This window comes from Ictalurus furcatus, chromosome 14 (genome assembly GCF_023375685.1).
Source record: "Ictalurus furcatus strain D&B chromosome 14, Billie_1.0, whole genome shotgun sequence".
Lineage (NCBI taxonomy): Eukaryota > Metazoa > Chordata > Actinopteri > Siluriformes > Ictaluridae > Ictalurus > Ictalurus furcatus.
The window spans coordinates 4,758,666-4,782,465 of NC_071268.1; the positions used below are offsets into that span (position 1 = coordinate 4,758,666).

General features: G+C 41.5%; 1 protein-coding gene across 1 annotated transcript in view; it reads right to left on the minus strand.

The window, feature by feature from the left end:
• Positions 1-7,121: 7,121 nt before the first annotated feature.
• sin3aa (SIN3 transcription regulator family member Aa) overlaps positions 7,122-23,800 on the minus strand; it is a 30,283-nt gene continuing 13,604 nt past the window's right edge. Inside the window, exons 6-21 of the mRNA XM_053642045.1 lie at positions 23,540-23,788; positions 23,301-23,453; positions 22,991-23,146; positions 21,871-21,960; positions 21,659-21,777; positions 21,335-21,545; positions 21,068-21,184; positions 19,370-19,608; positions 18,309-18,492; positions 17,447-18,020; positions 17,190-17,359; positions 13,025-13,198; positions 11,690-11,782; positions 11,404-11,498; positions 10,914-11,109; positions 7,122-9,085 (exon numbers count right to left, since the gene is read on the minus strand). Of these exons, the coding sequence (XP_053498020.1) occupies positions 8,855-9,085; positions 10,914-11,109; positions 11,404-11,498; positions 11,690-11,782; positions 13,025-13,198; positions 17,190-17,359; positions 17,447-18,020; positions 18,309-18,492; positions 19,370-19,608; positions 21,068-21,184; positions 21,335-21,545; positions 21,659-21,777; positions 21,871-21,960; positions 22,991-23,146; positions 23,301-23,453; positions 23,540-23,788 (3,051 nt within the window). The 3' untranslated portion in view covers positions 7,122-8,854. The remainder of the gene's footprint in view (positions 9,086-10,913; positions 11,110-11,403; positions 11,499-11,689; positions 11,783-13,024; positions 13,199-17,189; positions 17,360-17,446; positions 18,021-18,308; positions 18,493-19,369; positions 19,609-21,067; positions 21,185-21,334; positions 21,546-21,658; positions 21,778-21,870; positions 21,961-22,990; positions 23,147-23,300; positions 23,454-23,539; positions 23,789-23,800) is intronic.

The following is a 23,800-nucleotide window of genomic DNA, read 5'->3' on the forward strand; positions in this document are numbered from 1 at the left end:
GGGTTGAGGTGAGATTCAAGATCCCAATCCCAGAGGTGCGAGGAAAACGTACTAACCACGAAGCCACCGTGCGCCTATGAGTAAACATTCTTGTTTTAAAGCAGAGAGCAGTACTTTAAAATACATGATCATAACCTGCTACAAGATTCCTACAATAATATTAACTTGAATTCTGCTGTCTACATGCTGAATTAGGCTGAAGGATGTGTTTTCCCTCCACATAAGACAGAACAACGCATTATCTACTTGACCTCAGTCAGAAACGCGTGCTCCTACATCACTGTCAGCGACAAAACAGTAACCACAGAGAGCGAATCCATCTTGCAGGGAGCTAAAAGGCTGCCCTTTCAACGTGTTCGCTTCACAGGCCCGGACACCGCGGCACAGTGGACGTTCCCATTAGGCTGCAGCGCTGTTGCCATGCTTTCTGACCTGATCGCTGTTGAAAGAATCAGTTTCCCCCCGGCTGCATCTCAATAGCCCTCCCACGTGCACCTCCTGTCCCACTGATGAGCCCGGACCCTGACACTCCCCTACTCGGGTGAATTAAGTCATTGTTTTGACACAGTAGTAGGTAAGCAGAGTGGAAGACTGAAACACTAGGCCTTCTGTCAGCTACTCTGTACACATCACACTGGCTTTATAGGCAGGAGGGCTTTTCAGGGGCACCATCAAGTGCCAAATAGGCACGGATCAGGGCACTACACTACTCTGTCCCGGGGTTGGGAGAATCCGATGTGAGCTGGCATGTGAGGTTTAGGAGAGGAAAGGATCCAAATACCGAAGTAAGAAGGAACTCAGAATGTGTTACATGATCTCCTCCAGGCTTTTATTCTTGTGTCAAGACTTAGAGCTGGAAAAGCTTGGTCACTTTTTCCTGGCTTTAGACTACAATACTTTGAGAGGAGATGACCGATTAATGGCGGTACGCTGGCTTTCTGAATCATAGTTGCATGGAGGCCTGGGAAAACCTTCTGAAACATTTATTATTTTCTACTCGTCTAAGACTTCTACACTTCGGCAAGTGAAAAAAGAAGCAAATCGCATTTAAAGATTCCGGTCCAATTCAACTGCGTACTTAAAAGCAACTACTATTTATTAATTTAATTTGCATTTCATTTAATATAATATGCAAGATGCCTTGATTACTAGCCTACAGCCTGACTGACTTTTCAAGTCTCATCCATTCAGCAGTCATTCCATGTTTAAAACCAGCCTTCATTTTTATTAAAGACTGACATGATTATTAGAAATGAATAGAAATTTTTACAAACTCTGTTGTCATCTGTATATTATCTCAGTGGGAATTATTTTATTTTTAATGTCATCCTGAACTTACAAGCTATAAAAAGGGAACATTCCATCTACCTCTATATTATTAGCCTATAAAGCACTAAACGGTCTCGCGCCACAATATCTAAGCGACCTTTTGGTTTTCTATGATCCGCCACGCCTACTTAGATCAAAAGATGCAGGCTATTTGACGGTACCTCGAATAGTGAAGGCTACAGCAGGGGGGAGAGCTTTCGCTTATAGAGCCCCACTGTTATGGAACAGTCTTCCTATTAGTGTTCGGGACTCAGACACAGTCTCAGTGTTTAAGTCTAGGCTTAAAACGTATTTGTTTACTCAAGCCTACCCTGACTAGATTCTGTTCTACTACTTCGCAGTCATAATTATCTTTTTTATCCCTCTCTCCTTTCGCCGAGCCCCACATGAATTTATGGAGATACTAGAGATCCAGATCCTTTCTGCCTCTGGATGGAGCTCAAATCTTCTCTAATTCCAGACTGCTGGGACTACGGCTGCTCCTAAGGCCATACAGACTTCATATAAATCCATAATGAACTTTTTCACACTATCTGTTGTTACCCAGATGAGGACGGGTTCCCTTCTGAGTCGGGTTCCTCTCAAGGTTTCTTCCTCTTAAAACATCTTAGGGAGTTTTTCCTCGCCACCGTCGCCACTCAGTGTCTTGCTCAGTTGGGATAAATTCACACCTTTTATATCTGTATACTGTGTTGATATTTCTGTAAAGCTGCTTTGAGACAATGTCTATTGTAAAAAGCGCTATACAAATAAAATTGAATTGAATGAATATATTTGGAACCCATTATGAAAGAAACATTTATGAAAAAAACATTTCTGAAACTTTATATATTTTCTGCTGTAAAGCTAGTATTTGTTGATAATTCTTTTGAAAGAGGACATTTATAGATAGATAAGACATTGATTTATTTCAGCTTTTATATACTATAATCAGATTTCCAGTGGATTAAAAGTTCACATACACTTTGTAAGGATTTGATGGCATTCCCTTTAAATCACTTGAACTTGAATTAAACTCTTCTTGTAGCCTTCCACAAGCTTCTCACAATACATCTCTGGAATATTTGCTCCTTCCTCCTGACAGAACTTCAGGGCTTACTTTCACTTGGTTGTCTTTAAACCATTCTGTTACAACTCTGGAGGCTTACACGGGATCATTGTCCTGCTGGAAGACTCCGTCGTGACCAAATTTTAACTTTGTCTTTTATGTATTGAGGTGTTGCTTCAGTATTTCTACAGAATACTCCTTCCTCATGATGCCATCGATTTTCTGAAGTGCAAAAGTTCCTTTTACAGCAAAACAAGCCCATAACATGATGCTGCTGCCACCACCATGCTTCACAGTCGGGATGGTGTTCTTAACATTACAAGCCTCACCATTTTTCCTCCATACATTGTGCTGCTGATTATAGCCAGACAGTTCCAATTTTATTTCACCTGACCAGAGAACACCCCTCCAAACAGCTGGTGATCACATGCAAACTTCAGTCTGGCTTTTTATGCCAATCTTGGAGTAGGGGCTTCTTCCCTGCCCAACAGCCTTTCAGACCATGATGATACAGAATTATTACTCTTAATGGTGGACGTACATACTTTAGTATGCGATGCCTCCAACTCCTTCATAAATTCCTTTGTTGTCTTGGGGTTCAGTTGACTCTTTTGTGCCAAAGTTTGTTCATCTCTGGGAGTTAATTTGTGCCTGAATGATGGTGTGTCCGTGTGGTCCGAAGATTTTTTTTTTATATTTGCATACATTTGTTTGTACAGATGCGCGTGGTACCTTCAATTGTTCGGAAAATGCACCTAAGGACTTGTGGAGGTCCACATTTTTTTTTTTTTTTGCCTTGATGGAGTTGCTTGGATTTTCCCATGGTGTCAATGGCAAAAAATACAGCCACAAGTGCACTCCAAATTATGACAATCGGCTTCCAAATTCATAAATTTCTTGAATCTTCCAGATAGTTTAAAGAGACAGTCAACTTGGTGTATGTAAACTTTAGACCCACTGGGATTCTGATATAATGAATTAAAACTGAAATAAATCGGTCTCTAATCCACCGTTTTAAAATGGCCATTGTCGGGAACAAAGCAGACACTCTGCTTTAAGAAGACTCTCTATAAGAATGTAACGTGTAACATGAACTGAGTGGAGTTGTGAAAAACTAAAGATTGGATATCTTTAGCTTAGGTGTATGTAAACTGTTGGCCTCAACTGTAAGCATGTTAATGGTTAAAAACGAATTTTGTCATTTTTGGCCGTTTGTCACAGCAACGGGTTTTCCTAAGCTGCCACACGTATAATTGTCATTATAACCCTCTAAATATCAATCTGCTTCAAAACATCTATATTCACTATAGCTCAGAGATGAGACTGGCCCAGCATACTGTACAGGATTAGCTGCTGATTAGGAGATCAAAGCCTAGTCATGCAGAAGAAGGTTTCTGAGCCTCTCTGCAGCAGCACCAGTCCACTCTCATTAGCTCTCGCGGCAGGAGACGTCTCGCAGCGCACCTGTCAGGTCGAGTGCTCGTCACAGCAAGCATCTGAGTCATGCTGACTTGTCAGGAGAAGACAGCCATTTCACCACTCCAAAGCCACCCGACTCACCACACACACTCGACATAGAAAGGAAAGCAAGCAAGCTACTAACGAATTCCATACATATGGTATACACCAATCAGCCATAACATTACAACCACATGCCTAATATTGCGTAGGTCCCCCTTGTGCTGCCAAAACAGCTCTGACCCGTTGAGGCTTGAACCCCACAAGACCTCTGAAGGTGTGCTGTGGTATCTGGCACCAAGACGTTAGCAGCAGATCCTTTAAGTCCTGTAAGTTGCGAGGTGAGGGCTCCATGGATTGGACTTGTTTGTCCAGCACGTCCCACAGATGCTTGATTGGATTGGGAATTGGGAGGTGAATTCCACACCTTGAACTCTGTCATGTTCCTCAAACTGTTCCTGAACAAGTTTTGCAACGTGGAAGGACGCATTATCCTGCTGAGGATACTGCCATTAGAGAATACTGTTGCCATGAAGGGGTGTACTTGGTCTGTAAAAGTGTTTAGGTAGGTAGTACGTGTCAAACTAACAGCCACATGAATGCCAGGACCCAAGGTTTCCCAGCAGAACATTGCCCAGAGCATCACACTGCCTCTGCCAGCTCCGCCTTCTCCCCGTAGTGCATCCTGGTGCCATCTCTTCCCCAGGTAAGTGACACACAAGCAAAAGGCCATCCGCTTGATGTAAAAGAAAACGTGATTCATCACACCAGGCCACCTTCTTCTATTGCTCCATGGTCCAGTTCTGATGCTCATGTGCCCATTGTAGGCGCTTTCGGCGGTGGACAGGGGTCATTCATCACTCTGACCGGTCTGTGGCTGTGCAGCCCCATTCACAGCAAGCTGAGATGCACTGTGTGTTCAGACTCCTTTCTATCTTAGACAGCATGAACTTTTTCAGCAATTGTGCTAAAGTAGCTCTTCTGTGGGATCGGACCAGACAGGCTAGCATTCACTCCCCACGCGCATCAATGAGCCTTGGGTGGCCAGGAATTTGCACTTTGTTGTTTCTCAGCAACATGACAAGCTACATTTTTGTCTTATTAAACTTAATTGAGAAAAGGAACTAACTTGTTTTTCCTGGATGTTCCACAATATAAAATGAAACAATCTGGGACATGCAATTATTAGAAAATGATCTGCTTCAGGATGTTGCTGGCCCTCAGTTTCACATCACAACAAACAGTCATTTATTATTTTACTATAATAGCACACCCAATCATGTTTTATTCCTTACCCATGAAATTCCTTTGATTCACATGAGTGATATCTAGTGTCACAGCAAAGGACAGAATGCATGTCAAAATGTCTTTAATTATATCAATACATCTCCCATCGCTCCATCCAGAAAAGCATTAAACTTGAAACTGATGATCTAATGAGTAAAACGAACAGCTTGAAGTGCGCGTCTTCACCACAGGTTCCTGTTCCATTCCATATCAACTTAACCGCACCAGCGCAGTGACTCACACCATATGGAATAAAATAATGGCCTAGAAAGAAAGCACTGTCACTCATGTGCACACTGCCTGCCAAATGCACTGTGTCTGGACGAGACTGAGACTGAAGTAAAGAAGAATGTGCAGGACTCCCTTTCTCTTCAGATTCAGTTCATAGACAAATTTCCTGATATTATCCTTTAGAAACCGCTGGTATAATTCGGAATTCATTGTTGCATCAGCGATGGTGAGTCATCCTGCCGAAATGCAGCAAAACAGGCCAAAACCATGACACTACCACCAGCACCATGTTTCACAGATGAGATAAGGTTCTTATGCTGGAATGCAGTGTTTTCCTTTCTCCAAACATAACCCTTCTCATTTAAACCAAAACTTCTATTTTGGTCTCATCTGTCCACAGAACATTTTTCCATTAGCCTTCTGGCTCGTCCACGTGATCTTTAACAAACTGCAGACAGGCAGCAATGTTCTTTTTGGAGAGCAGTGGCTTTCTCCTTGTAACCCTGCCATGCACACCATTGTTGTTCAGTGTTCTCCTGATGGTGGACTCATGAACATTAGTCAATGTGAGAGGCCTTTAGTTGGGTAGAAGTTACCCTGGTTCCTCTGTGACCTCGTGGACTATTACATGTATTGTTCTTGGAGTGATCTTTGTTGGTCTCCACTCCTGGGGAGGGGAACAATGGACTTGAATTTCCTCCATTTGTACACAATCTGTCTGACTGTGGATTGGTGGAGTCCAAACTCTTTACAGATTATGTAACCTTTTCCAGTCCGATGAGCTTCAACAACTCTTTCTCTGAGGTCTTCAGAAGTCTCCTTTATTCATTCCAAGATACACTTCCACAAACATGTGTGGTGAAGATCAGACTCTGACAGATCCCTGTTCTTTAATAAAACAGGGCTCTCACTCACTCACACCTGATCATCATCCCACTGATTACAAACACCTGACTCTAATCTCACCTTCAAATTAACTGCTAATCCTAAACGTTCACATACTTTTACCCCTCACAGATATGTAATACTGGATCCTTCTCCTTGATAAATAAATGACCAAGTATAATATTTTTCTCATTTGTTTGATTGGATTCTCTTTGTCTACTTTTAGGACTCGTGTGAAAATCGGACATTAAAGCAGATATAGAGAACGTTCAAACTTACGAGCACCACCATTTTACCATTACCATAATATGACACTTCTAAGCAGGTGAACATCATTTAGTCATCTTTAGTAAGCTCGCACACACTAAAGAGAGTGAAGAACATGTGGAGAACACACCTGGAGAACATGTGAAGCATCACACAGACAGTAATCAGAGCTCAGGATCAAACCAGGGACTGTGGAGCTGTCAGGAGGCAATGCTACATGCTTCTGGGTAAAAAAAAAAAAAAGAGCTATAAAATATATTTTACACTGTTTGTCTCGAACATACACTACATGACCAAAAGTTTGTGGACACATGACCATCACACCCATGTGTGATGGTTGAACATCCCATTCCAGATTTAATCCCCCTTTACTGTTAACCTCCACTCTTCTGGTCAGGTGTCCATGTAGTGTATTTCAATACTAATATTCGAATACTTGAATCCGGTAAGTACTGATGCACAGGCACAACTGACTACACTGAAAGTGATGAATAATATAAATGTCTGGCTCCCTCTTCTGATTAAACCCAGCACTGCTCAGCCATTTCCCCATACGATAGTGTTTCATAGTGTTAGTGTTTCATCTCACACACTGCAGAAAGAAATGCTCCAAATCTGCTACAAATGTCCTTTTATTATTATTATTATTATCTTAAATAATATTGAAATAAAGGGGCTATGATGATCCACAGAAAAAAAGACATGCTTTTGTGACTTTCAGTTTTAAAATGTATATATTTATATATTTCTATATATATTTATATTCTTATCCAGCAGAAATCTATCCAGGGTGAAGAAGAAAACCTGGCGTGACGAATGCGGCGCGTTACATTCGCGGGGCTTCTCGGTTAGCCGAGGACAGTGTGAGCTCGACCGCTCGGCTTCCTCAGTGTTCAGACTAGAGAAACAGATGCGTATCCAAACAGGCAGTGATTAATGTGTGCTGAAATGAGCCCAAATTTCAACTTCCGAAAAATTAAAATGTTTTTGTTTTGCTTTTTTTTTTTTCCTTATAAAAACGTTTCAAAAAACAAGAACCTGGATACATTTCTACTTTTACAAAAATGAACAATTCTTTACTATTAAAAAAGACAAAAAAGTGTGGGGGGGAGGAGTAAACACAAAAAGGAGAGAGAAAGAAAGAAAGAAATAAAAGAAAAATCATTTTAATCAACTCCCTTTGGTAAAAACAGTAATAAACTTGTCTTGCATGTTTGCTTTTTAGCCATCGCTCTTCCTAAAGTTCACAGAATGCCTGCAAAGTTTCACGTGAACAACACCACAGGTCTTTCATTTAAAAAAAAAGAAAAGAAAAAAAAAAAAGGCTGCCAATATATATATACACAAGTTATTTACAAATAGTGAACTGTTCTGTGTCTATGGAGCGTCCATTGTAAGTTTTCATTTGTGTATGTGTGTGTGTGTGTGTGTGTTTATGTGTGCTCTAGCTGGTGTATTGGCGTTGGGCTTTGCCAGCAACTTTGTAAGGTTTACTGCCAGGGTGGCCGACAAATCTGTGCTCACGTCTCACTCTCATTCTGACATATAAATGATGTAGCATTTACACGTTTGCAAGCTTCATTCATTCATTCATTCGTTCAACACTTTCTATCCTAAACACCACACGACGCCGCAGATCTTTATTGCTCTCTTCTATTTTTTTTTGCTTTTAACTATATATATAAAAAAAACACAACAACTTACTCTTAGAGTTCTTCATTATTAGATATTTGCCATTACGATGGGAAATGATCTGAGCTTATTGTAACGACAGTGCTTATGGAATTACTAAACTTTGGCTGGAGAACTACATACATATATTCCTTTGTCTGTTCAAAGTTAAGTGCACTTATCCCCAAGTTAAATTTGAGTCTTGAGTGTTTTTCCATCACCGAGTTCAACAGCATCTGTTTACGTATAGAGAGGGAGAATAAATCCTGGACTCAGCGTCCTATTCTTCCGTTACGCAGCCTGTGCTTACAGTAATACGTTAACGTCCTGCTAAGCCGTCCAGTCAAACTTCTGGGGTTTTTATCTCTGTGGGACTGGGAACGAGAGAACGGCTCCTGTTCTAGAATAGCTCTAGACTAAATTTTATGCAGTTTGATGGAAGGGTGTTTTCTTCCCATGGTTTGGCACAGATAGAAACGTGGGCATGGGTACAGCTAGAAACGCTGTTTTAAAAAAAAACAAAAAAAAAACATCTAGATGTACGCCGGCCCCCACTGGTGTGTGACATGAGAGCGGCTGAGTGCCGTCATGTCGTCCTTAGAAAGTTGTTGCCAAGTCCATTTCCTCCCCTGCGCGCTAAACCTGCCCCGATAACCTTCTAAACCGGTGTTCACCGCTTCACGGCGTTTTGAAGCCACTGCTGTATTTCACTCTGTACTTGTTGATGTTCCTGAAGTGGAGCGTCTCTGGGTCGCAGGTCGTAGTGCAGGGTATGAGCCCTTCGCGCCCTTCTCCCATCAGCCACTTGGCCGTTTCGGCGGCCATGTCCCGGCTCACGTGCTCCTTCAGCCATCCATCCAGCCAGGTCTGGAAGCGCTGGTGCAGCCTCGTGCTCACGTGCTCATGTGACTGCCAAGAAACACACAGACAAATGATGTCTTCGTGAGCAGCTACTAAAGAATTTCACTTTAAGAACTGTTCACGTACAAAAGGATGCCGTTTACATTTTCGGCATCTCACACGTTACGCACTTGTAGTCAAGGACTGCTCTGGTTACCGGACTGAAATACAACTGTTGCATCACAAAATATGCAAATTAGTTCATAACAGCCACCCATCAACTTCCTGTATTGTTCCTTGCGTTCAGTTATTTTGTGCAACACCAAAAATTTTTATTCTCTACATCAAAAGTACAATTTCAAGTCTAGAAGTGTCAAAAAGCTTATACCCCAGCATGGTTGAATTCTCAAATCTGATTGGTCAGAAGGCGTGAATTGTTTCTTCACATCAGTGCGCTCATTCTAATACGTTATTGTTTCTATAGTAACAGCTCATACACAGGGACTTGTATGGTGGACAATCGACATAAACCAAGATACATAATAAAAGGGATTTTTAAGAAACGTGTTAAATGTATAATCGTTGACGTGGTGATGTTCATTCAACATTTATGGAAAAAGTTGCTGGTGTCAGTGTTTTGTAACAGTTACAGTCACGGTACTTTGTAACGTGGCCCAGCAGGAGGACAGAGGAGTTCACGCTTTCTAGGTTCACAGTAAAATGGCGAGAGAGAGAGAGAGAACTGCTGAGGGAATGACTGTTTAACCAGGCTATAACAGGAAGTAACTTATCTCTCAGATGGTTCACATTCAATCTAAAGCATTTTTCCATAATGGGATATCGGTTTTGTAATATCGGCTCAACCGATAAATGGCGCCATCTTGTGGGCGTTTTAAGAATTGCGCGCAGGACCGCCATCGTATCACTGCTGTATCTGAGGGGAGATGAGTCGACAACGGTGTGCACAGGCAAGTATTCTTGCTTTGTTTTAATGAATAAACTTTATTTAACATAGCCATTAATGCACAAATGAGATGTGTTACATAAACGCTTGATAAGTAGTTTCAGCAGCTTGGTGGTAAGAAATAAAGACGAACTCATGGAGTCACGTAATCTGTTTACCTCATCGAAGCTTTTACTTTATAAAAAAGAAAAAAACAAACACAGGACAGTGATAACAGTGCACTTTAATTTTTTGTACTCTTTCAGACCCCTCTATTTATTGGTGTATAAATACGAGTTGTTTTATTTTGTACGCAAGGAGGAAGTGAAATGAACAAAATTGTTATAAATAAAACGGTTTGTTCAGTTCAGTGGTGATGTTATCATCGTTCCAAAAACAGAAGTAAAGCAACAATAAAATAATATCTGTTCTGTTTATCGGTTACCAGGGACATAAACTCGCAAATAATCGGAATCGGTAATAAAAAAAACAAAAAACAATATTGGTCGATCTCTATAAATCTGTGGCACGCATTATCCTTGTATAAACGCCCAGTCTGTCATGTGTTAGTCCTTACTTAACACATATACGACACTACAACACCAACACTGTAGTGAAAACACTAACACGAGAGCACAGGGAGGTTAGGTTACTAATAACGGACCTATACCTTCTTCATGGCTTCGAAACGATGGCTCAGAAAAAAAAGGCTTTTTTAAATGTATGTTAAGATGTATTTTTTATTAAACTGTCACAATCTATTATCTATATATTAGACTGGGTATATAAGACCTAAAACAATTTTTTTTGGCCAAAATTCAAATCTGTCAAAGCTTCACAAATGGTCACTACATGCGTAAGGACAGCAAAGAAAGACTTCTGTTACACTAAAACACCCATGTCCTTGTGGATAAAGCATGGGCTGGAGCCGCTTGATGAACACTAGGGCTTTACCTGATGAGCTCGCAGCAGTGCGGTGCGTCTGTACATGTAGTCCTCAGACTTAAACACGTACACCATCTTGTAGGAGTTGAGCTTGAACATGCACTCCATCTTCATGTTCTCCGAGTTCTCCTTCTTTCCGCCATCTTTTGCGTCCTTCTCCTGCTGCTCACATCCCCGCTGACGCTTCCGGATTCGCCGCAGATTTCTGTAGCAAAAGTGGGAGGGAGGAGAAGAGGAGAAAAAAAAAGATCAACGTCCATTACATGTTGGACAGAGGACGTGTTGATGATCAGCTACATTTCGAGAAAGGTGTAAATTATGTTTTTGGCTACAGACTCCTTCCAAAACAGAGTGAGAAATGTATAAGACAACTTATAGGGACTAAATGGACATGCCTGGAACTGAAGTCTCCTCTCAAGAAAAATAAAACAAAACCAAACAAAACCCGGGCATGTAATGTTTAACAAGACTGAAGATGCTATACATCAGATATTAATACCTTGGAAGAAAAACAGGCTTTTGCGCCAGGTGTTCTCTTAGCTCGGGGGACATCACATCAGCACTAAGATACCGGTCCAAGTAATCCGCCCAGCGCTAGAGACACACACACACACACACACACACACACACACACAGAATAAATTCACAGTGAACACTGAATGTTACACTGATAAAGATGAATCAGAACACCGGTTTCCACAGGGTTTAACACGACAACGCCACTTTCTCTAACAGTGATGAAACAAATATGTGCATGGTGAGGAAAAGAGGAGAAAGCGCCTCACCTCCGAATCCCCTTGCTCATCTGAGTTCTCCTCTTCCGTGTCCAAAAGCTCGATCGTCAGCTGCACGTTTCCTCGACTCTTAACGAACATCAGCTACGAGAGAAGCAGCGTAAGATAAACGCATAAACAAACAATAATCTTCACAATGAGCGAGGCTGGGCGACACGACGATGCAGTATCGATATCGTGACACAGCTACTGATCACAATGTGCTTTACTGAGATATTACGGTTATCATGATATCTTTATCGCAATTATTTTGAAATGACTTTCTTTAAACTGACGAAGGCGAAACGATACGGGATGGAGAGCAGCAGGATTGGGATCAGAAAAGGAACCGGTTTTGTATTGTTACACTACTGCACTGCTGAGAGTCTTACATCACAAACCTGTATATCACAATACACACGGGGGTTTGTAGAAAAGCCTTTGAGAATTGTGATTTGATCATTCTGTCATATCGCCCACCCCTAAAGGTCAGCGTTATTATTATTATTTTATTAATCTTTGTAATCAATTCTTACATACCACTTATTCATTTTTGAGTGCATATTTTATTTCTTTACTTATTTACCACCTTACTCATTAGGGGGCCAAGCACCGAAGGAATTGCATGTTTTGTTTTTCTTCTTCTTCTTATTATTATTCTTATTATAATACTTCCAGTGCGAGTCTGTGGAACTATTGAACGCTCTGTGTGCCTTTTATGGAATTTGGTACAGTAATACAGGACTGTCTCGACTACCTTCACAGCAAATTTGACAACAGGTCAAATTTGGACATGCGTTTACAATAATAACGCCGTAAACACACAATTCCACTTCACTCCGATTCTTCAGGTCATGTCGAGTTCAAGCTATACTGGATTTCACGCCATTTTGAATTTTTCTCACTTCTTCTCCTACAAATTTTGTCCGATAACCATAAAATTTGGAAGACTGACCCGGGAGACCGACCCGAACATTTCATCCATAACCTGCAAACCAATATGACTGCTAAGTCTCTCTAACCAGGAAGTGAGGTCATATCTCAGCAACACTTTTACGAATCTTGTATTGTTAGCGACAAACAAGGTTTGAGTTCATCTGTAACGTAAGGAGGACAGGAAGAGAGGCAATATCTCAGATATCTCAGTACTTCAAATTTATACTGAGCTGCTTCTGGAACAAGTACCGAGTAACAAGTTGCTTCTGGTCTTCCTCTGTCGCCACGGGGTGGGGCCAGAAAGTGCTTGGCCCCCTTAATCACAACTTGCAGCTATATGTTGTACTTGTTACTTCAAACAAACAGACTATCAACACGAGCAATGTAGTGCGGAGATAGTGTAGCGTTTACCTTAAAGCAGTTCTCGTCAGCCATGAGCTGCTCAGCTTTGCGCTGGTAGGTCGACTCGGCGGCGGATCTCGTGGTCTGCGTGGAGAGCGAGCCACCTGTGGCACTGCTGCTGCTCTCGGACAGATACAGATCTGTGACCTGCACGCAGATCTCATCACTCACTATATGCTGTAGCTGTACAGAGAAAAACAAAGAAGCGCAAGTAACTAGAGATGCACCGATTCCCCTTTTTCCAATATGGTACCGATATCTGAGCTCGAAGTACAAAAAGGCAATTTATATTATATATATAATTTTAAAAAGGGTTTGCTTCTTTCTTTTATTGGTGACAAATTAAATGAATCAAGGACAGAAAAAAGATCAATGATTAACAAATAAATATGAAACACACATTACGCACACACAAAAACTGAAGTAAAATATAAAGCGATGACACACAGCAGGTTTACTCGGTGCTTTTGTTTCTGACCGACGGGTTTATCGACACAGAAATGCGACATTCTCATTTTGTTTCCTATTGACTCGTTAATCCATAGATGTCGGATGAAACCGGTTAGCGATAAAGTAAACATCAGTAAATATATAAGCAGATTGGATAAAAACGGTGTCTGATTATACCGGCCACAAGAGACAAAAACGAGACGTGTGTCAAAATAGCTCAGTTTTTTCTTCCTTATCCAAGTTGCAGGTGGGGAAATTTTTTTCTCAGACTCGATCACAATCATGATTTTATCACAATTTTTTTTTAAGACCAAGTAACTGAACAGAGCAACCATTATTAATTTCCCTATTGATGAAAATGAAGTTCTACAAGGAAACACACAGCTCTACAAGGAACCTCCAAGAAAAAGAATAACAGACACCGTGGAGGCAAAGGACCTTTTCAACACAAATCTGAACCAGTGTCTCCCACAGGATTTTGTCAGACTTTGCGTGTGGACCTCTGACCTTCTGGGGGGAACGCTTATGGCGGCCAATCCATGCCATAAATCTTGATAGTTTTCGATTGACATTATGTAATATATTATGTAAATACAGGGTGTCTTTATTAGTTGTTAATAGACAGGAAGTGTTCAACCAATTTGCATTCTTGTGATGTTAAAAGAGAGCGATCCAGCCAGCTGATATCACCATGTCCATAACCGTTCACTAAGAGTAAGACTCTTCGTAATTAACTGTGAGTCCCTAGTAGGGCTGCACAATTAATCGAATATCGATCACGATTAAATGAACATGATCGACTGTGATATTGATGTTTAAAGTTCATCCTCCGCTCATAGAAAACTCCGCTGCAGATCAAATCAAGCGCTTCCTAAACTTACAGCCAATCACATAGAGCTGCGCAGGGATGACGTCATTTTGTAATGCCAAACCCGGAAACGGCGTTAGCATTTTAGCGCTAGTTAGCATTTAGAGCAGCCAGTTTCGCTTCGAGCTCCAGCGCTTGTGCAAGGAGAAATCATGATGCTAAATGGCACTACAGAGGTTGTCGGGGACATTAAACCTCATCACGCCGAACAGGAAAAAACTTTGCAGATAAACTCAGGGCTCTACAGTGTGACCATTTCACTCGCGTTTGCGACTGAACAGTACTTTGTGCGACTGTGAATAAATATTTATTCACACCGGTGCGAGTGACCTGTTCGGAGTTGTATAATACAATCGGAATAAAAACTACAGGAAGTCCAAAATGCATCTAAATATAGATAAAAAAAAAATAGATATTATAATAACTTCATAAAATATAAATAATATGAGAAATGAAATAATGTTTAATTACTACGGGTTGCATTTAATATCAATTTGACATTAAGCTTAGTTCACTATTTCCTAGAAAGCTATTAGCCTTTTTCCTAATATGGATCATTTTTGTGTTAGTCTACTTTTAATTAGGACTCTTTATTGTTTAAGATATTTAAAAATAAATATTTTATGCTTGTTTATTTATCAATTAACCAACAGTATTTCTCATTGCTATTATTTTAATTCAATTAACAGTGACCATGAGCAGAGAGCTTACATTTAACTGTTTATGACAGACCTCCTGATTAAAGCTTAAACAAAAAAGATTGGTATCTGGATCGGTTTCGGTCGTAAAAATCCTGATGGGAGCGTCAGTAATGAACACCGTTAAACTAAAGCGCTTTCCATCTGACGGGTAAATGAACTCACCCAGTCACATCCTATATGAGATTATTCAGATATATACACACACACACAATACACACAGAGCGGTTCGAGAACTGACTCCAGCCCAGAACCATGACAGTGGGAAATGTCTAATAGTCTAGCTTTAAATATATTTAAGAGGAGCAGACTTCAAACACTGAACATCGATGTTTATTGTATTTGTTTACAAGGTGGAACAGGTTAACGGTTGTTTTTTTGCATACTGTCTGTAAAATTCACTGAAAATATTACATTTAGTTTATCAGAAGGTAAATTAATGTGTCCTGGCTCACACTATGTTCCTAAATTCTGTCATAATTGACAAGCTCAAGTTTTCTCATGCCTACTTGTGTGTTATATTGTGGCACATTAATGTTACCATCTCTAAAAAAAATAATAATAATAATAAAATAAAAAAACTTCAACTGTGCTCTTAAACTTTTGTAATTAGGTTCACAAGTGCTCCTAAAATAAACTGTCTTGCGTCTCTCCTCCTGTAAACACTGTTATTGCCTTTCCTACATTCGCCTGAACTGTTTTCATTTGGTTGCATATTGTTGTATTTGATTTCACATTTTCATTTGGTTGATGGCATTTTTACTTTTACTCATCCTATATTTTGGGTACAATTTTATTTATGTTTTGCTTCTACGAGATGATGTGCTTTAAGGATCAGTCTAATTTGATGTAAAGATTTGTACATGAGCAGGAATGTAGCACAACATGGAGGTAAAAGCAGCGGTCTGTTTATTTAAATGTGAAAGTGCAATAAAAATATGTTGTCCCTAAAATCAATAAATAACCGTGATAAATAATCGAGATCTCAATATTGATCAAAATAATCGGGATTATCATTTTGGCCATAATCGTTCAGCCCTAGTCCCTAGCTAAGAAATCACTGGCTTAGTAACCGAGGGTTGTGACTTCACTGCTGAGACTCCAAACGTTGCTTCGATGGGATGGAAAGACTCGTTTCGGTGAAAGATTTACTTCTGACGTGATGCCGTCTCGTAAATAAGATTATTATGCCTTCTAGCCCATGTCCAAGGTGTCCTACACCTCGCTCACACCTGTAATCAGATAAGCAGTGCTTAAACTATTCTTAATTGTGGAAATGGGGCGAGAGATGTTTCACAATGGCGCAGAACAGAGATCTTTAACGATATTATGAGAAGTGTAAAAATATTTCCGGCTCGTTCTGACAGTGTGGCGGCCTCCGTAGTCGAGGTAATTAATGGGAAACAGCTGCAAAAGGAAACATTGTATTAGATGAGTTGGTTTGACATTTTTATTGAACATTTTTACATAAGCGACGTGTGTTTCGTCGTTTGGGTTTTGATTGCACTTCTGTGTACAGCTGAGGTTTTAAGGCGTTTCGAAGCAGCTGTTTCGGGCTGATGTGCTGTTCCTCATGCCCACTTCCTGTGATGCAACTGGGTTCAACAAATTTCTCCATGCTACCGTGTTGATAAATAAACAACGAGGAGGAAAAGTTCGCTAAGGATCCCGCCTACTCTTGGCTATTATTGGTGTGTTCGTGTATCGGGGGAGTGTATGTGTGTGTTGAGGGAGCGTGTGTGTGTCTTGGGGGAGCATGTGATGTATTAGCGAATAAAGCAACATCTGGTTCATAAAATAAACTGGGATGCCACGTCTGAGTGTTTAGCGTGAAACTGACTGTTTGGTATCACGATGCACTAGATCTCTCTTTAAAAACAGATTGTGGAGACAATTTCATTGTATGGCCCAACCCTAATCCATGTTATGAGGGAAACTGAATGTTGGTACATCCAAACTAAAGCTGGCGATTACGTTGAGTGAAATTGTTCGTAAAAAAAGATGAGTCAGATTTATACCAGATGCAGCAAACCCACAGCTTCTCATGTATCCAATCACACAACCTTGGCTAAAAAATAAAATAATTGTACACGGGACCAATTTACAAGACACAGTATACAAAGTGCGGGACTGAGAGAGGAGAGCGTGCGGTACAGACCTGCCTGACGATGCTCTGGATGAGTTTGTCCATAGTGAAGGCGATGTAGGCGTGGATGGTGAACATCTCTCTCAGGGAGTCCTCATACTGAGACGCCTCCATGTTCCCATCCAGTAAATTGCGCACCATCTCCAGGAAGGCGGAGTAGTAGTCTTCAACATCGATGTCCACTGGGAGAGAGAATGATCCATACACACAATCAGAACATCAGTTATAAATAAATCAAAACAACTTTTTTGTGATCTGCATCTACTCACTAGGCTCCTTGAGCCGAAGCTGGACGGCGGGGTTGTCGCTTTTGTCCCGTTTGAGACCGAGCACCTCCCTCTCCCAGTCGCGCTCCTTCAGCTCCTCCTCGATCTGCCGCTCGGCTTGGCTATACAGGCGCAGGAGGCGCGTGCACAGCGTCTGGTGCAGCCGCAGGAAGATGTACCAGTTGTTGTTGACGAAGAAGAGGCTGTAGGCGTCGTCGCAGGAGCGCAGCTTCTGAGCCGGTGTGTTGGCGAACAGTAGCTTGGACTTGCTGGGACTCCCGGTGACACCGTTGTGCTTCTTGGAGCCTCCTTCATCGAGCTCGGCGTCCTCCTCGTCTTCCTCTTCCTCCTCGGCATCGGACAGAGCACCTCGCTGAGAGAACAGCATGTCAGGGATGAAGTGGTGGATGATCTGCTTGATCTTGTACTTGTCCTCTTTCTGGATGCTGGTTTGTCTCTTGACATGGTGGATAATCAGGGCAGCCGCGTCCTCCAAGATCTGCCGGTCCTCGTAGGTGAAGGTGAGGTGAGGGCCGCTCGCCGGAGTCCCCGCCTCCTCCGAAACTTGTTCCTGGCGCTTCACAAATGACAATCAGATCGAGGTATTTAATAGTTCTTTAAATGTTCAAATAATTTGAACAACTCTTCTTTAATTTGAACTCCGGAACTTTTAAAGCGCTATTTTGGTCCATTTTTTATTTTTTCTTGGAAGTCACAAGTTTTTGATTTTGTGTTTTGATGGACAAAGATTTTGCTATTGTAATCAACTTTTTATTGTAATTAACAATTTGCTATTGTAAAATAACTAGATAAGGATATATGTATACACACACACACTATTGGTAAACACACCCAGTTTTTTTACCTCGTCATAAATGCTCTCGATCTCGTTGAGGAGGGTCTTGGAGCGGAGCACCTTGGCGTCGTTCTGCTTGAAGTTGATGCCTTGGTGGTCTAAGGACTTGAGATAATATTTCTCGTTCTGCTGGCGCCAGATCTTATTGAAGCCCCGCTGCGCTTCTCTCCACTCGTCCTCCTTCAGCTTTAACCTTGAATGCGGACAGAACGACTCGTTACAGCTCATATTACAACTTTCACGTTAACTGAAGAATCACAGAGTCTCACCGTCGCAAGAGGGACAATATTGCCTTTTTATAATTCGAGCACTCTTTAAGCACCACTACATAATAAAATGGCTATTTTCAAGGTTTTCCAGTATTTGAAAAAGCCAAATTCAAGCACCTCGTACGAACCCTGTTATTATGCATGGTACCGCAGTGCTGCAGAATTCTCGAACCTGATTGGTCAGAAGATGTGTCTATAATTAACGGTCTAAAACAGCAGCTCTCACAGTAACGCCAGGTGTTTATATCACACGTTTACTATACATTGCTCATTTCTTATTTATTTATTTTTAAAGTAACTCACAGATGTGTATGGCAGATGCTCCAACATAATCAAAGTGATTAGTTATATGGCGAAGCTTTTTAAAATTGTTAAACTAAACTGCACCTTTCTGTACGCAGATTTAGTTTATTTAACGTTTAGTTTCCAGCGTTTATGCTTTGTAAGAGTTTGAGGTAAAAGCTGTACCTTTAGAGTGAATATGAATCTGTTTATTACTACTGGTCTTAGATTAGGTGACGCGTCCATCGTCCCAGTCCCTGTGCATGAGCCGTTGCTATAGTAACAATAACGTATTATAATAACGAGCGCTTTAATAAAAAAAACAAACAAACATGTTACAGCTGGAGCTACTGTCCGACACAATAACGCACACCTTCTGCCCAATCGGATTCTATAATTCAGTCACACTGGTATAAGGTATGAATAACGTCACTGACTAGATATAAATCCCACAGAAGTGGGAGAGAAGGCGTGAGCCGGCGGGAAGCGTGTCAGCGTCAGCTCTTTCTGATTACGCACCTCTTAAGTACGATGGGGACGGAGACAGCAGGGTTCTTCTTCAGTCCATCAATGATGTCTAGAGCTTTGTCTCCGTATATCCTGTGTATGGCCTTGCGGTGGATGACCTCAGAAGTGCCGCCAAGCGTGTTGTCCAGTCGGAACTTGGCCTGTTCTTCCGCGGACATGCGCGAGAGCTTCTTCTGCACGGACTCCAGCACCCGGATAGTGGCTAGGTTGGTCTCCAAAACCACGTCCAACTGCAGGTGAACGATTCGAAAGGAGGAAATCCATCACAACATAACGTACTCGTGACAATGATTTTTAAACGTCTTTCTTTCTAGTTTACCAAAGCGGAGTAGAAAGGTCAGGCTTTTTTTTTGTTGCTGGATTTTATTTGGTCTTTAACCTTTTCATGCATACACGGTGTCAACACTTACACACAGTCAACGTAAGGAAAAACTGTAGGTCTTTCACGATTCAAGGTAGTTAGGTTCCCACTCGCAAACGCTGCGCTCTGTATGTGACTCGCTCTGCTGCTGTGCCGAGTGAGAGCTCGTCATGTATTTTCCACAGAAATAGTATTTCGCGTCATGATATTCAGACAACGATATTCTGTCTCATGCCTAAAATCTTTCCTCGAACAGTCCTAAACTGTGTTTATGTCAAGAATTGCTAGAATTTCTTCAAAAATGATATCACAGTCGTCAACTTTTTAAATATTTTAGACCTGAATATTAACAATTTGTGTTAATAAACACATTAGAAGGTTTTATTTTCATTTAAGGTATGTTTTTTCTTTCCTTTATTAATATACACTACCGGTCAAAAGTTTAGACGCACTCATACTTTATTGTTCCTCCACATTTTAGAACAATAATAAATATAATAATATAATTTATAATAATAAATTGTGTTACTCTGGAGTAACACAAGTGGAACGATGGGAATTATGTTGTGATAAAAATCCAAAAATACATATAAAATAATTGAGTATTTTAGAATCTTCAAAGTCGACGCCCTTTTAGCCTACAATTACAGAAATGTATTCTTGGTGTTTTCTCGACCGATTTCTTGAGGAATTTCCCCGAGATGCTTTTTAAACAGTATTAGAGGAGTTCACCCCTACGCTGGACTCTTATCAGCTGCTTTTCGGAATATTTTGCTCGGAATATTTTATTTTGTAAATAAAATGTTAGTTTTCTAATGAGAGAAATGAATACGTCGGTGTGATTATATTTTTGTTTAAAACACTGATTTCAAACATTTAATCACACACCTTCAGATCAAAAAGTTTTTAATATCACGAAACATTTCAGTCGAGTGTCCACAAACTTTTGACCGATGGTGTAAGTGGCATTTAGAAAAAGTCAAAAATAATTTCATATGCAACATTAAGCACTAATACTACTACTAATAATAAATAATAACAAAAAGAAGAAAAAGCAGGAAAGAAGGAATCGGTATATATTTTTCAGTAATTTGTTAAAATAACAGACTCCTCTACATTACAACTTGTATTTAAACTTGGAAATATCTATTTCCTGCATATAGTGCACTACGGTGAAGACAGTAAGCTGAAAATACACCACTGAATCAGGTGCAAGGAGAACAAGCACTGCTATCCCGGATTTTCTAAAAAAGTTCATTCTTAACTTTTTGTGCAATCACTGGCATCAAAGAATGACACGCTTTTTTTATTAAGCGCTAAGGTCTCACCTCAAAACGTTCGTCCTCGCACCTGTAGATGTGCTCCTCATACTGCGTCTTCTTCGAGCTGACGAAGGTCGAGTCCTCTGACCAGGAAGGAAACGAGACCCACATGTCGTTCAGCACCTGGAGAGGGAAAAAAAACCCACATCAGTCCACGAGTGGTACACCGAAGTGCCTCGTTAACTGATACGACTGTACTGAAAAATAGTTGGCCGACTCGTAGCTGGTTTCAGTCCAGTTAATTAACTGCGCATCGTTAAGACGACTCATCACCTCTTTACATAGCGGGGATCTCCCTGTGCATTTGGGTTGCTGGTAGCTCTTAGGCAGTGCTCTATAACTAAACCCCAGCCTCTTGCACGAGGAGTAGTCTATCTCCATGGCGATGCCCTCTGTTGCCCGCTCTTTGGGGTAGCTCTCCAAATGGGACATCTCCTTGTAGCCCAGGAAGTTCTTGAACCAGGTGAACAACTCTGGGAACTTCCTGTAGAGATTAGAGTATTTGATTTCTATTAACGCACAGGTTACCGCAAACAGCTGAGAACTGAGTAATACAGGACAAGCTACACGTAGTGGGAATGATGAGGCTGTACTCACCCCAGGAATGGCAGCACCAGTTGCACAAGCTCAGCACGTGAGATCACTTCCTGGTTAAAGATGACCAGGCACCGCAGGAAGTTATCGTAAGCCTCAGCACACCGTAATGCTTTCCGCACCTTCGAGAAAACACGGAGACGAGTAAATGTGATGACCAGAAAGACAAAAAACAAGCTGACCCGTGCCTTCGCGGCGGTAATTCTCACTCGGACCTTTTCGAAGAACAGAGACTCCGTGCCGACTCCATGCTTGCTGGCTTCTGCTACAGAAGACTCCTTCTGATTCAGTAACTTAGGCTTTTTCTGAAAGGCACATGCACACACAGCGTATTAAACAAACCCAAACATCCAGCTTATAACAAGTGATCAACAAATCAAATACTATCTGCTTGCTGCTGCAGCGGTTGCAGTTTATTAAAAGCTCGTCAGTTTAAGTTAACGTTATGTTTATATTAAATTGTAGATAGTGATGTACAGAATATGGTTTTGTTTATTTAGATTATATTTAAAGCCAACGAGGGGGAAAAAATTAAATAAAGCCGACGAGAGCCTTCCTATTGATGAGTAGTGAGACACTGAAACGCTGAGCGCACACGTACGTGCTCCCTTTTAAAACTGCAAAAACTTTGCCTTCATCCCGCCAAATAACATGAATCCACCTTTTCTTCGTCATTTGGAAAAGAATGAAAACTGAGATAGGGTTGTTTACTGGAACTATTAGAGCATTTAGGGATGTAACAATTCCTCACTATACTCACCGCCTTTGATGCAGACTAGAGCGGAAGGTTTTTTCACTATTATTTGCAGTTTCCGCTTTGTGCCTATAGCGGGAATCACAGTGTGAGCTCATGAACGTAAAAGAGTGCAGTCAGCGCTCTTTTTTCTCAATGACCCATCACTAATCTCAACTGTTTCCCAAAAAAGAATCCCTTATCACCGCTGTTTCCCAATGACCAATCACTGATCACTGCCGTTTCCCAACGACCAATCACTGACCACCGCCGTTTCCCAACGACCAATCATTGACCACCGCCATTCAATTCTCTCTATTAGTTCTTTCTCCTACGATGCAGAGGCCATTATCGCCTGTCAAACATCGACATCTGTTCACATGTCAATCATCTCAGATGTCCGATTACATCGCTCTAATGCCTAGGTCCGAGTGTTCAGCTAAGCTGTGACGTAGCATGTGCAGCAGTTCGGGGGGAAAAAAAGCGGTGACCGGCTCCACGCGTCGCAGAGAGACTTCACCCTTGTTGAAAACTAGCTAGTGGCAAATTGTCAAATAACCAAACTGCAGTAAATAAAATTTTACAGAGTTTTTAAGCGTTACCTTTACTGGTGGTGTGGTTGCAGCGGAACCAGAGTGTCTGCGAATCTGACAGCCGTTCTGGTTCGGCCGCTTGTTGTTCAGCTGTGGTTTCTTTACAGTACTTCCATGATCATTCTGCACAGATTCGGCTTTCTCCGCCGTAGTCTTGCCCAGCAGCTAGAGAATCACGGAGAAGGAAAGAGAAAGCTGGTGAGTAAAGACGGCTCACACGACTGTGCCAAAGTGACACATCGGCTTTAAAAATGTCAATCCTAAATCTCAAGTTCAGGTGGTGTTTTCAGTTTCTGTGGATTTACTAGCGATCCCTCACCACAGAGCTGCTGGCATCTGGTAAAAACTGTCCGAACTCTGAGAGCAGGTCCTCCTGGTTCTTGAAGAGCCGTGCCACCTGAGCGTAAACCTCCTGCTCAGTCAGGGCTGGTGTGTAGTTTCCCCCTGCCTCTTTAGCGTTACGTTGCTCCTTCTGTAGAGACGAAGAGACGCTGAGAGTAAACAGGTGAGATCTGGTATAAAAGAAAGAGTTAAAGGCTGTGTAATAACACCCTCTACCTGGTATGTGTGCAGGATCTCCAGAAAGGCTTTGTAGATGTCTGGCTGGCCTTGGAAACGGTTCTTGATCTTGTTGACATAGTTAATGGCGTGGTTGAACTCCACAGGCTGGTTGTTCTGCAGTGGGGGGGCGTTGGGGGTGCTGCTGATGGGGGTGTGGGGGTGGAGAGGTGGGGAACGGGGCGAGGCGTATGGTGGGATGGACGGATTGGGCTGACTGCTGGGCGTGAGTGCTGGAGACTGCGACGGCTGAAGAGGACG